The sequence below is a fragment of the Protomyctophum bolini genome (genome assembly GCF_963924005.1).
Source record: "Protomyctophum bolini genome assembly, chromosome: 19".
Lineage (NCBI taxonomy): Eukaryota > Metazoa > Chordata > Actinopteri > Myctophiformes > Myctophidae > Protomyctophum > Protomyctophum bolini.
The window spans coordinates 7,448,177-7,462,887 of NC_137880.1; the positions used below are offsets into that span (position 1 = coordinate 7,448,177).

A 14,711-nucleotide genomic window follows, 5' to 3' on the forward strand; every position below is an offset into this window, starting at 1 on the left:
TCTCAGGTCTAAATGAGTTAACCAATTGTGGGCGGGAACCCCTTTTGGTGTTAGCATCATGTTATGCTTTAGCTATTGAAAAATAGCAGATCTACAAGCTCATAGCGCGCCACCGAAAAATCGAAGAACGACTGACATAGAAACACAGCTTTTTCAGAAAACTGTCAGGATGTAGAAGAACTTTTTTTTTAGAATCTGATCTCAGGTCAGAATGGGTTAAAGAGTTAAGAGGAGAACATTCCAAATGCCTTTACATTTCCAACTGGCTTTGGTATTAACCATTCTGACCTGAGATCAGATTCTAAAAATGTCGGTTTGAAAATGACAGTTTTCTGAAAAAGCAGTGTTTCTGTGTCAGTCGTTCTTCGATTTTTTCAAAAATAGCAGACCTACCATATAAAGCTTGTAGGTCTGGGCTTGTAGATCTGCTATTTTTCAATAGCTACGGCATAACATATAATGCTAACACCAAAAGGGGTTCCCACCCAACATGGGTTAATTACATGATGGGTCGTTGGTCTGGACTGTTTTCATTCCTAGTATTCCTCTATCACTAGGGCCCAGTAGTAGAGATTACATGACTCAAAGTATCTAATTGTCCCCAATATAAGACTACTCTGATTATAAGACAACCCCCGTTTTTCATTTCATTTGTGGGGAAAAAGAACATAGAGTGTCAAATTTGTCCAAATTTGACTGCCATTGGATTTTTTTCCCACGTCATATGAAAGCAGGGAATCATGGCTTCAAATCGACATGTCGGTTGTTCAGTTTGACCCACCGGTTTTTGGAGACGTGGCTTATATAGAGTAAATGTCTTGCAGAGAAACGGCGAGTTGAGAAAACAGGGTTGAAAGTCACCAACGTGACACCTATATAGCTACACGTTTAAGCATTTATTTCATATTTACATGTCGATTTCAGCTCCGATACTTATTTCAGACATGCTCTAGCATGTGAAGAGTCTGTGCCGTCAACTCATTTTGGATGAAAAATATGAATAAATTCAGTTTTTCTCCTCTGGTGAAAAGCTGGAGGTTGCACAAAATGGCCGGCTCTCAGTCAAACCTGGTCACATGAATGGTCTCGTCCCCGATTATAATACAACCCAACCCGTGTTTTTTATGGATGTTTCCATTGGAGAGAAAAAAACGTATAGTCTTATATTCCGGGCCGATAGGGTAAGTCGTTCACGCCACTTGTGTGTGTGTGTGCGACAATTAATCGTGAAGTGAAATAATAGTAACGGCCCACAGTCATCATTTCATTTTGATGGTTTGACTCTTTTCAGTGTGCTGGGGAGTGTCTAACTGGCTGACCGCTGTTTAACCATTCTGGGCGGGAAGCCCCTGTTGGTGTTGAAGCATTATGTTATACTTAGCTATTGAAAAATAGCAGATCTACAAGCTCGTAGATCTGCTATTTTTTTTTTTTTGAAAAAAACTTGAAAATGTGCCGCAAATCTTTGGATAGATTATTTCAGAGCGAACGTTTTTTTAACTCAAATCTGTGCTTCTAGGTTGCGGGTGTCCCTGGAACAACATATTTTGAGATGGGGGGGGGGGGGGGGGGGGGGGGGGGGGGGGGGGTCAGCGGCCAAATGCGCATATATTCTGGGAGTCCTTGACATGAAAAAGGTCGAGTTCCGCTGACAGAGAAAACAAGAGGTTTTTTCAGGGAACCTTTAAGATTCGGAAGACATTTTCTAGAATCGACCTCGGGTCTAAATGGGATCATGGGAGACGATCAAAGCTACATTCACTCTCCGTGTACAGTAACTGTATACACATTAAGCGTTGTGCAAGTAATCCACGCGGGACCGTCATATTTCTACTCGTCATTGTTTACGCTCCGGCGTTAGACGTTGTACATTGAAAACGGTAATGATATATTTGTTGCTGTCGGGAGGAAACCTCATAACTCCATTTTTGAGGTTTTTGATTATTTCTTTTCTTAATTTTCTGAAAATGTATTTTTTTAATTTCCTGAAAAATGAACATTTTGGAGTTATGAGGTTTCCTCCTGACAGCAGAGATATATATATATATATATATATATTATCCTAATCAAGCATTAGGATAATATCAGTCACCTGGAGCAGCGCCGTGTGTTTTCAATTAGTCTAACGTGGTTAGACTAAATAGACTAAAGTTCAATTAGAGTTTGAACTTGAATGGCTTTTTTTTTTAATAATAGGGAGGGGCTGAATCTGATCCAAAGATGGAATATCAAAATATCTAAACATGTAGCAAATGTCTGGGGTGCACATGAAAGCCAGAGGCACACGTTAGAAATGACCCCCGACGTGTATTCTCCTTTTCTTTCTCGACATAAGACACACCCTTTAAGCCATGACCCATTTAGACGCGAGGACAATTCTACAAAATGTCTTCAAAAGCATGACAGTTTTCTGAAAAAACCACATGTTTCTATGTCGGTCGTTCTCAACTGTAATCGGTCGTTCTCAAAACATTTTCATGTCAAGGACCCAGAAATATATCTGAAAATATGTAGTTCCAGCCCCCCCCCCCCCCCCCCCCCCCCTTCATGTCAAGGACCCAGAAATATATCTGAAATATGTAGTTCCAGCCCCCCCCCCCCCCAGAAGCAAAGATTGAGTCAAAAACGTTCGCTTCATATTCAAAGATTTGCGCCACATTTCACATTTTTAGCAGATCTACAAGCTCGTAGCACAGGGCACTGCGCCACGCTATGAGCTTGTAGATCTGCTATTTTTCAATAGCTAAAGTATGACATAATCCTTAAAACACCAAAAGGTGTTCCCGTTCAGAATGGCTGAAGCCCGAAGGGCATATTCTAACTATGTTTTCCGAATCCAAAAAAGTTACGCTATTTTTTTTAATAGCCATAGCCACAGTATAATATAATGGTTACACATGCTTTTTCCTGGTTTGAATGTGTTGCACACTATCATGCCACACGTAAACATGAATAAGAAGAGTCATTTTGAAGACTAACAGTAGTGTACATAAACTAAAGGGGCTGGGATAGAAAAGTAAATAAAATAAACACATTTTGTTGTGTTGAGCTTGTCTTGTCCATTTAAACCAAAATGGGGTTTCATGCATTGCTGGCAGCAGTCTTTATTTAATACTGGTCATTTAGCTACTGATTTAGACGAAGTAATTCAAAGCGGGTCATTTTCTCATTTTCGCATGTTTGGAATTGTAACAGCATGAGAATTCCCCCCCGGGCCGCCAGATCTCTCCGATTGGCCACAGGGAACAGGGTTCTTCTCCGATTGGCCACAGGGGACAGGGTCCTCTCCGATTGGCCACAGGGGACAGGGTCCTCTCCGATTGGCCACAGGGACAGGGTTATCTCCGATTGGCTTCTACCTAGACTTCTATTGGTTTGTCCCTTTGAAAAAAAAAAAAAAGGACAACCGGAAGTCTGGAATGCATTGGAGTCTATGGGGCTCGCGCGAGTATACATGAACCACTGTGACCATGCAGGATGTGTTCTTTCTGCCCCCGCAATGTCGTAACTCTGTCTTATACTACTATGGCTCTGGTCCAACGACAGACCCGTCATTAGGTTGGTATGTGCTGTGCACAGACACGCAACACACACACACACACACACACACACACACACACACAGACGTCATCGCCCACATACAAAATGTATACGTATACACAAATGCACTCGGGTAAAAAAATAAATAATAATAAGACACCGGCTACAGTGTGTGTGTGTGTGTGTGCGCGTGCGCGCGTGTGGAGTAAACGTATACGCATAGTGCACACACCCACCCCATTCGCACACATGCCAATTGTAAAGCGGTTTAACACTTTTTTACGGGGGCCAAATGATACGTTTTAGCTGGAGATCTTCGTCCAAAAATTACAACTTTTAGAGGTTCATTCTCTCTCTCTCTTTCTTTTTTTTTTTTTAAGTACAACCGTGTGTGTTTTTTAACCACCTCAATTGTGGGAAGAGAGAGAGAGAATGGGAAAGAGAGAGAGGGGTGGGGGGGGGGGGGGGGGGGGGGGCGTATACAAAGTGTTGACAAGCATGCCGTTCCTCAATAAAAATGTGTCCTATACTGTATACTCCCAGTCCAAACACGGAAAGAAACAACAAAAACAAATGTGTGGGACGGTTGAAGTAAAACCATCAAACATTCCAAATAAAATGTGGGGTTTTAGTTGCTTCTGAATTAGTACAAATCCGAGAACACGACTCATTTACAGCCGTATAGCTGTACTACTGCAATACTGGACAGCCAAAACGAGATATGGGCAAATAAGTGACATTATATACATTCATTGTATATACTAGACTATAGAGCACTGGCCTATTTGGGACGATGCAAGTTGGAAATGCATGCCCCCCCCCCCCACACGAGTCGTCATGCCCGTGGGAATTTGGGGAACATAATACGACAAGGCGCGCCCGAGGGACGCGCCTTGTCGTAAACCAAGTAGCCTGCAGTCGCCTGCAGTGGACTGTAACATTGGTCAACGTCATACAGCACGTTTGGTGAAGGGTGACGATGATTAACCACATTCTGACCCGAGATCAGATTCATACGAGGTTTCCACTGGACAACACACACTGGTCTGATGAACCCATTCTGACCCGAGGTCAGATTCTAAAAAAATGTCAGTCGTTCTTCGATTTTTCAAAAATAGCAGACCTACAAGCTCGTAGAGTGGCGCGCCATGAGCTTGTAGATCTGCTCTATAGCACAGCGCGCTTCACAGAGATCAAAACGCAGTTCATAGTTAACCCATTCTGACCGGGCACCCATTTTGGTGTTGGCATCATGTTATGCTTTAGCTATTGAAAAAAAAGCAGATCTACAAGCTCATATCGCGCCACCGAGTGGCGCGATACGAGCTTGTAGGTCTGCTATTTTTGAAAAATTCGAAGAACGACTGACATTTTTAGAATCTGATCTCAGGTCAGAATGGGTTAATCAGACCAGTGTGTGTCCCGTGGAAACCTCGTATGAATCTGATCTCAGGCCAGAATGGGTTAAGGGACGCAATAAAACTATGACCTCTGCATCCACGGGTTGCACTATACCGTACTACTGTGTGCCGTTTTTCTTTATTCTAGTTCATTTCGCTATAGCTTCAGTTATAATAACCATTTCTTCTTCCGTTTTCTACATGAATATAACCACATTATAACCATATATATACAATGAAATGGGAGTTAAATGCTGCAACTTGTAGCGTGGTTGAAGTATAGGACTCGTGCAATGTCTCTGCAGGGACTCATTTCTAAAAAAGACCATCACTCGGTGGCGCACTACGAGCTTGTAGATCTGCTATTTCTCAATAGCTAAAGCATGACATGATGCTATATAACACCAAAATGGGTTCCTGCCCAGACATGGGAGAACACTATAGAGGGTATATGCGAGTGACATCATCGTCAAACCAGGAAGTTATGCGGGAACGCCTATATACCGAGTGCCAGAAAACTACTTTCTGGCCTTGACAGCCCCCCAAGACATCCAAACAGAAAAGTCCAATATGATTGCATTAAAACGACGTTAAACAACATTGAACTCACTGTGCCACTCGATTTGCCGTTTACTGTATGCATGCGCATATACCCTCTATACATACATACACACAAAAAACAGAATTGCTATTTTATTATAATAATAACATTCTTAGGGTCGGGAACGGTCGTGGGTTCGGGGCAGAGTTTGAGAACTTTGACCTCTACAGCCGTGAGAAACACTGTGCTTCACCGTGTCTGTGTGTGTGTGTGTGTGTGTGTGTGTGTGTGTGTGTGTGCGTGTGCATGAACATGTAATGGACGGACGGACGGATGGATGACCACCCAGGCAAAATGTAATAAACGGATCACAGGGATGCAATGGATGTGAAGAGTTCATCTACTTACTGCGTACTTGTCTCTTGATTTCCTTAGTGGGATCCAGCCAACACTGAGAGAGAGAGACAGAGAGAGAGAGAGAGAGACAGAGAGAGAGAGAGAGAGTTTGTTAAATAGATTTCACACAAACACGGACGGCTAAATGAGAGATGTGTGATCTCCAAATAGGGTGCAAGAGAACAAAATGGCCGCCATGTTTTTCTACCGCAGTGGAGAGTGTGTGTAGCTGCACAAAATATATATTTTTTTAAATAAAATCTTTATCGCACAATCTTGTAACCCATTCTGTCACCCATGCAGTGTCAATTATCTAATGTGATCCTGGGCGCTACACTTCCTCTGCCAACCTGGGGGGGGGGGGCAGCGGACTGACCTCATGCTTCCTTCTATGCATGAGGAGTCCAAGCTGCTTCTTTTCACCTGACAGGGGGAGAGCATAGATATACATATATATATATATATATATATATATATATATACACACGCATCGCTCCAACGAACCGCAGTGGCCAATGAGGCATCTATTTTTTTTCAGCAATGTCCGTGCGTGTATCCTTGGTCATGAGCATGAGTATATGACTTATTAGTACCAGTAGGGGGCGCCAGAAACAGAGAGGGATAGTGCATGCTCTGTTGCCTGCTAATATGAGAGAGAGAGAGAGAGAGAGAGAGAGAGAGAGAGGTGGGGGGGGCTGGCCAGCAGGGGGAGGCAGTTTTGGAGACCAGGAAGTAGCCCCATAAACATGTCTATACGGTGGATTTTCATGAAACAAAAACTATAATAGAAAGAAAGAGGATAATTTAAGCTTTCCGTACGGCTGCAATGTCGGCGAGTTTGACGTCCAATTAAACGACGGGACTTTTCCGTTTGGCTGAACGCCGGGCCGTCAGTGGGAAATTGGATCTAGTTATAGCACCTCCGCCAGGGCAAGAACCCCTCTTTGTCGTTAGCATCATGCTATGCTTTAGCTATTTGAAAAAAATAGCAGATCTACAAGCTCGTATAGCGCGCCGAGCTTGTATAGGTCTGCTATTTTTTTGAAAAAGTCGAAGAACGACCGGGGCATGGAAACGTAGCTTTTTTGGGAAAACTGTCGGGATCTGATCTCAGGTCAGAACGGGTTCAACGGTACTCACGCTCTGGTCGTGGCTGTCCTTGTACGAGAGGCCAAAGTAGTCCTTCTCCATCAGGTTGAGGTGCTCGCACACCTTGAAGAACAGGAACTGGCCTTTGGCACGTTTCTGTCAAAGAGGCACGCGGACGGGGGGACGGACGGACGGGGGGGGGGGGGAAGAGAAGGGAGAAAAGGTTGAGTTTGTTTTAGTGTTATTATTAGTGTTATTATTATAATATCATGTTGCAATGTTGTGGCCGTTGAAGTGTTGCAGACACAGAAACAAGTTTCAACGGGGGCAAATGCATATACTCCTTTTTCCGGCATTTTCGGAAAGGGAGGGGATTCAGAACTTCTGAAGGGGTGGGTGACTGTCGTCGTCCCCTCCCCCCCCACAAATCTAAACCAAATGGACCTGCAAGGGTGCGTCCGTCCGCCCGCCCCACACACACACACCCAAGAGTCTTAAATGAGCACACTTTCCCCCAAAAGGATTCCCAGCTATTTCCACACACACAGAAAAAAAAAAAAGAACCACAGCTATTCATGTCTGCGTGTCTGTCCACTGGGCCAATTGACCAGTGTTCTCTTTGGGAGCCCGGAAGACCCCTGGAGAAATATAACATGGCGTATAAGAGTGATACTGTATGGTGCATATAGGAAGACTTCACACCATCCATCCATTCACCACATGAATAACAGCTCTGTTCTGCTGTCTGTCTGTCTGTCTGTCTGTCTTTCGTTTCTCCTCTTTGGGCGAAAGCATTCCATACTTTGGAACCCCCCCAATGGGAGTAATAACCATAAAATCCTCCGTGCCCAAATATGACAATGACATTTTACCCGTGCACACACACACACACAGACACGCGCGCGTGTGTGCGTGCGCATATGACAAATGGCCGTGCCCTTTAGACAGACAGTGGACTAGACAGAGGGGGAGGGCGTGGTATAGAAGAAGGAATTAAAGAATGCATTTTTTTTTTCTTCCCTTTTCATTTCTTTTTCGGTTTAGTCACAGACGGCAGCACGCCGTCACCCTGTGTCGCACAGAAACGGACGGACGCGCGTCGCGCCAAGTGACATTTACACTGACAAAACAAGAGCGTGTGGGGAAAGTGGAAGGAACGTTTTTGAGATTAAAAAAAAAAAAAAAAAAAAAGGATGAAAGAATGCATTTTTCTCTTGGTCCCAGGGACAGCTGAAAACATCTGTGGTATGTTCCTATAGTAGGTCGCGCGTACGCGCGCTCGCACACACACACACAGAGACACAGACACGTGCGCGAGCGTGCACACACACACACACACACACAGACACGTGCGCGAGCGTGCACACACAGAGTGGATGCAATGGGAACGGCTAAAGAATGTGAGAATCTGACCTTTTCAACTGTTTCCATGCGTGCGTGTGCGTCTGTCTGTCTGTCTGTCTGTGTGTGTGTGTGTGCGCGCACGCGCGCCTCTGAGCAAGACACTATACCCCAGTAAATACAACTCCTCAAAGCAACAGTTGCACAATTACGCCTCTCGGGGTTCAAATGTGCCCCAACTGTGTGCTTATAATATTGGTCTGGCGTACACTGTATGCAGCACACTGTGGTGTGTATGTATACAGTACTGTATGTAGCACACTGTGGTGCGTACAGTACTGTATGTAGCACACTGTGGTGCGTACAGTACTGTATGTAGCACACTGTGGTGCGTACAGTACTGTATGTAGCACACTGTGGTGTGTACAGTACTGTATGTAGCACACTGTGGAGTGTACAGTACTGTATGTAGCACACTGTGGTGCGTACAGTACTGTATGTAGCACACTGTGGTGTGTACAGTACTGTATGTAGCACACTGTGGAGTGTACAGTACTGTATGTAGCACACTGTGGTGTGTACAGTACTGTATGTAGCACACTGTGGTGTGTACAGTACTGTATGTAGCACACTGTGGTGTGTACAGTACTGTATGTAGCACACTGTGGTGTGTACAGTACTGTATGTAGCACACTGTGGTGTGTACAGTACTGTATGTAGCACACTGTGGTGTACAGTACTGTATGTAGCACACTGTGGTGTGTACAGTACTGTATGTAGCACACTGTGGTGTGTACAGTACTGTATGTAGCACACTGTGGTGTGTACAGTACTGTATGTAGCACACTGTGGTGTACAGTACTGTATGTAGCACACTGTGGTGTGTACAGTACTGTATGTAGCACACTGTGGTGTACAGTACTGTATGTAGCACACTGTGGTGTACAGTGTGGAAATTCTCTCCTCCTAGAATGCCGCGTTGCCTCCCATTCCAGTGTTTTCCCCATGTATATATATATATATATATATATATATATATATATATTGGGCATAGATTTTAGTTTTTTAATCTAGATTAATCTCACTGCAATCCTGGAGTTAATCTAGATTAATGTAGATTAAAATGGCTCATTTGAACTCTGCCGAAGGCAATGGAAAAATATGTGTGCGCTACACCTAAATATAATGACCAGAAGTATAAGTCCTTGTGAACAGGTTTAGACCAGGAGCCCTAATTATGGATACAACTAGCCTGTTAATACCTTATATATATATTTCATATTGTGAGTTTGTAGAACCGTTCACGGTGTTGCCAAGTCTAGTCATTATAAGCTATACTTTGGACTTTTACGTTTCTTTAAAATATTTGGTGGTCCTCGACATGAAAATGCTTGAGAACCACTACTACAACATATTTCGGATTTTCTGACTTGATCTGGCCCGTTTAACATTTTCACAGACCCGGTTGCTTGTTTCTCTCTCTCGGGTCACGAAATGTGGCAACCTCGGTCAAAGCGGTTCGTTGCGGTTGTGAATCTCTGCATGGATAGCACAGCGGCTAGGCTAGCAGGAGGCGGCTAGCAGACTGCTTCCATCATGGATAACAGTATTTAGCGTAAGAAAAGCTGTGGAACTTTAACGTGTTGGTGTTGCCGACTTGCCGTTTACCGTCCCTCTCACTGACGGAAACTACATGAGAACTAAACTATGATAAACTAAGACTAAATATATATGACGATTTCGTCAACAAATAAAAACTAGACTAAAATGTCAGGACGGGACTATTGTGGACAAGAGATCCAGTATAAGTCATTTAATACTTGGTTGCATGCTGAAAATAGCAGATCTACAAGCTCATAATGCGTCGTGCTGCGACGCGTTGTGGGCTTGTAGATCTATTTTCAGCAAGTGAAAAAAAAAACGGCATCAAGGCAAACACATTTTGTTTGACTAAATCAACTGCAGTCGACTAAAATCTCATGACATTTAGTCGACTAAAACTAGACTAAACACGAACACATTCCAGGTGACTATAAAACTTTTCAAAAGACTATGACTAAAACTGAAATCAAACTTTGCTGCCCAAAAACAACTTTCCAAAAAATTGAAATGGTGCATTTATATAGCGCCTTCATCCAAGGTGCTTCACATAGATTGTGCATTCCATTCCACCGTTCATACACCGATTGCGGCGGAAGCCATGCAAGGTATACACCAACAACCAGCACACCGGGAGCAATTTGGGGGTTCAGTGTCGTCTTGCCCGCAAGGACACTTCGACATGTTAGACAGGAGGAGGAGGAGGAGCCGGGATTCGAACCGCCGACTCACGGATCATTGGACGACCTGCTCTACCTCCTGAGCCACAATCGCCGCCTTCATATACCACCACCGATCATAAACCAAACCAGACCTGAAGGAATGCCGTCCAGGCCATCTATGACGTATGACAGCCACGCCACCTACTGTACGATGGATCTGGTACTTACACACCCCTCCAAATGTAGCACAAACATGGTGGAGAAAAAAAGATGCATTCTACTACTCTGCCACCATTATGTGGAATGCTCAATCCATTAAAGGATGTGTGAATGACTACAAGAGAGATGTTAAATCCCCTTGAAAATGGAGGGGGGAGGGGTCAGGGAAGGCTAAAAGCCAGAGCCCCCCCCCCCCGTTGTCGTTCATTACAAACATTTAAATATTTCAAAAGAACCATGAAATAAGTACATGATCAGCTGCCACTGATCGCCCCAGCGGTAGTCGACATGCTCGCTACAAAGCCAAAGTGCAGTTAAAAGTTAAAACCGTGGATTAAATAAATGACTGAAATAAAAAGGGCTCACGACTCGTGAAAAATGCCGCCGTGAGGCCGAGTCCTATAATCAGTGTTGTGTTTTTGTCGACTGAAACTAAGACGGGATAATGTTCGTCGACTACCTTTCGTTTTTCACTGACGAAAGCTAAAATGGAAACTAAATGAAAACTAAGCTACGACGGGGGGGGGGGCGCTGCGACGCGTTGTGAGCTTGTAGATCTGCTATTTTCATTACGAGGGCGTCAAGGCCCGGCAAAATACATTTTAGTCGACAACTGCATATTTAGTAGACTGATCTCGGGTCAGAATGGGTTAAATCATATGCCCCCCCCCCGTGTCCCGTCTCTGCTAAAATGCCCTAAATTGTAACCTGTAAATACCGGTATAGGATTTATCCGTTCAAAAATAAAGAATACGGATATTCATGAGCTGTTTACGACATAAAGTGTACAAGCGCAGGGTGTCAAACACCCACCTAGCAGGCTCCTAAAGGAGTGAACAAAACAAACTATATAGAGTGTCTGCAAATAATAGCTGTCCCCGGGGCGTGTGTGTGTGTGTGTGTGTGTGTGTGTGTGTGTGTGTGTGTGTGTGTGTGTGTGTGTGTGCGTGTGTGTGTGTGTGTGTGTCTGCACTAGTCAATAGCACTAACCGAATCCTTTGAACCGGCGTTTGGGCTCATGTGACACATGGAAAGCCTCCAACTGAAACCGAAACTAAATCGTGATCCTTAACCACATAAAAAGTCTTAAAAACCACCCTTCTAGTAGTGTCCGTAATCTGGGGAGGTGAACATTGAGTCACGGTTTGTTGTGGCGCATTGTGAGCTTGTAGATCGGCTGTTTTTTTTGTGTCAGTGGTTCTCAAACTATTTTTCATCTCGAGGACCACCAAAATTATATTTATTCGGCCTACGACGACCCCCCCATCTGAACATTATGTTGTTCCTGGGACACACCCCCAATATTTGAGTTTTTTTTTTTCTCCCCGCATTCAACATTTCCAGAATTCTTCTTGATTTTTCAAAAATAATTGCGGATCTACAAACTCGTAGCACGGTACAAATAGGCACGCTATATGCGCTTGTATACGTATTTTTTTTAGTATAAAAATAACGGTTAAAGTGGTCAAAATATGGCGAAAAAATCTAAAATGAGATGCAGATTCAGTATATCAGGGTACAGTATATCAGTACAGTATATCAGGGTTTAACCCATTTAGGGCTGACATCGAGAAAAGAAAAAAAAATGTCTTCAAAAATCAAAAAAGACAGTTTTCTGAAAAAACTCTATCAGTGGTGCTCAATATTTCATGTCAAAAGGACCACCAAAAATGATATGTACGGTAATTGGCCACCGACCCCCCCCCCCCCCCCCCCCCATCTGAAAATATGTTGTTCCAGAGACCCCCCTCAGAAGCATAGATCCGAGTTTAAAACGTTCCCTCTGAAAGAATATATATATATATTCAAAGACTTGCGCCACGATTTTTCAAAAATAGCAGACCCACAAGTTCTACAAGCAGATCTACAAGCTCATAGCGCGGCACGAGCTTGTAGATCTGCTATTTTCCAACAGCTAATGCATATAACATTATGCTTTATAGGCGACTGTGGAACGAATGGTAACCCCTACACTGATGACGCACTTCATTTTGCGGTCATGGATTCTCATTAAAAAAAAAAAAGAAGAAAAAAAAAGCTCATTAAAAGTATTAATTATACAATGTAATTTGCGGCATAAAAACGGATGGATCCGGAGTCGTTGGAAAATAGGATGTGTCTCGCTGTTCTCAACCCAACATTTAATCTCTGGAATGCTTTGTTTGTCTCAGTCTCTCTGCCTCTCTCCCTCTCTCTCTCTCTATCATGACATCTCATCCAAACTATGCTACGGTGCTCGTCCGTGTGTGTGTGTGTGTGTGTGTGTGTGTGTGTGTGTGTGTGTGTGTGTGTGTGTGTGTGTACGCCGTGTGTGTGTGTGTGTGTCTGTCAGGACAATAGCGGTGAGCTGCAGAATCAGCGTAATCTGCAGATAGACAAAGCAGCGTCTGTTCAAACTGATCGCAGGTCGACAGACACACATAAACAGTGATCACACACACACACACACACACACACCGACACAAATACACAGAACACACACACAGAGCGACAGCAGCCTGAACATTTTTGAGAAACAGTATTATGTGTTGCCAGGTTGACAGATCAAATCCCCCTAAAGACTAAACCCAAAAAGAAAAAGCTATAGGTATAGTCAAACTTAAAGAGATCAAAAGTCCTGTACCCATGTCAGGCCCTGAGGGCGGCTGCAGTGGCTCAGGGGCAGAGTGCGCATGTTCGATCCCTTTGGGCTGCTGTGGTGGAACGTAACTAAATACTGTACTCAAGTACTGTACTTAAGTATTTACTTGAGTATTTCCAATTTCCAGTAACTTTGCTTCTATATTCCGCCACATCTCAAAGAGCCAAAATGTGTATACTTCTTAACTCCACTAACAATCATTTGAAAACTTTAGTTTACTAGTTACTTTGGCGACGCATACATCATAACCACTTCAAACCCCATACATTTCGGCCCCTGTAGAGATCGGCTATTTTCAATAGATTCTGCGCACATTTTGAACTTGTGTGAAACGGGACATTCTGCAAATACGAGTATACATTTTCAATTCTGTATACTCTTACTTGTGACAAACTCTAAATTGCAGTGTTGGTACTTTTACTTAAGTAAAACAATTGAGTATACTTTTCCCCACCACTGCTGTGGGGCAGCCCCAGAGAGTGTGGAAGCGTCGTCCTTGAAGCAAAGACACTGACTGAACCCCCTGATTGAATCCCGAGGCGCAGCTGGGCGGTGCCTTTCACGGTATCCCCTCCGACAGCAATGACATGCAAGAGAATGGAATGTAAGCCGATATGACCAATGACTCGAGAGCAGTTTCTTGGGTTGTTTTCTCTCTTTTTTCTTTTTTAAACAGCGGATGTGTGTGTGTGTGTGTGTGTGTGTGTGTGTGTGTGTGTGCTTTGTTTTCCACGTTTGTCGCGCCCTGAAGTAGTTTTATGGTCTTCTATGACGACAGGCGTCGTGTATGACATGATCTAATGAGGTCGACGCACGACTCCATGCATGACATGATCGCCTCCCCCTGGCCAGTCGGGGCGCCTGATGGAGGGGGGGGGAAAGGAACTGGTTGGAATAACGTGTTCCTTCCACGCGCTATACGTCCAACCAGGGAAACTCCCCCCCCCCCCCCCCTGTCAACTTGTAGATCGGCTATTTTCAACGAGTGTAAAAATCAGCCATTATAGGACGGCATCAAGGCCCACCAAAATACATTTTAGTCGACTAAATCGACTGTAGATTTAGTCGACTATAATCTTATGATATCTAGTCGACTAAAACTAGACTAAAAAGAACTAAAACTAATATTCAAGAGACTATGACAAAAACTAGGTTTCATCTGATCAAGGGGAACCCGAGCTAAATATTTCACAGTGTAAAAATAAAAAAAACCTGATCTACAAGCTCATAGAGCGGCCATTTCCCCCCATGAATGAATGCATTATTTTAGATCTTTATGGGTT

General features: G+C 43.8%; 1 protein-coding gene across 4 annotated transcripts in view; it reads right to left on the reverse strand.

Annotated features, from left to right (window-relative positions):
• Window positions 1–14,711, reverse strand: part of epb41l2 (erythrocyte membrane protein band 4.1 like 2) — a 117,875-nt gene that overhangs the window by 67,516 nt on the left and 35,648 nt on the right. For all 4 annotated transcript variants that reach the window (XM_080791596.1, XM_080791595.1, XM_080791597.1 and 1 more), the window contains exons 5-6: window positions 7,018–7,122; window positions 5,890–5,932 (exon numbers count right to left, since the gene is read on the reverse strand). In XM_080791596.1, the coding sequence (XP_080647722.1) occupies window positions 5,890–5,932; window positions 7,018–7,122 (148 nt within the window). The remainder of the gene's footprint in view (window positions 1–5,889; window positions 5,933–7,017; window positions 7,123–14,711) is intronic.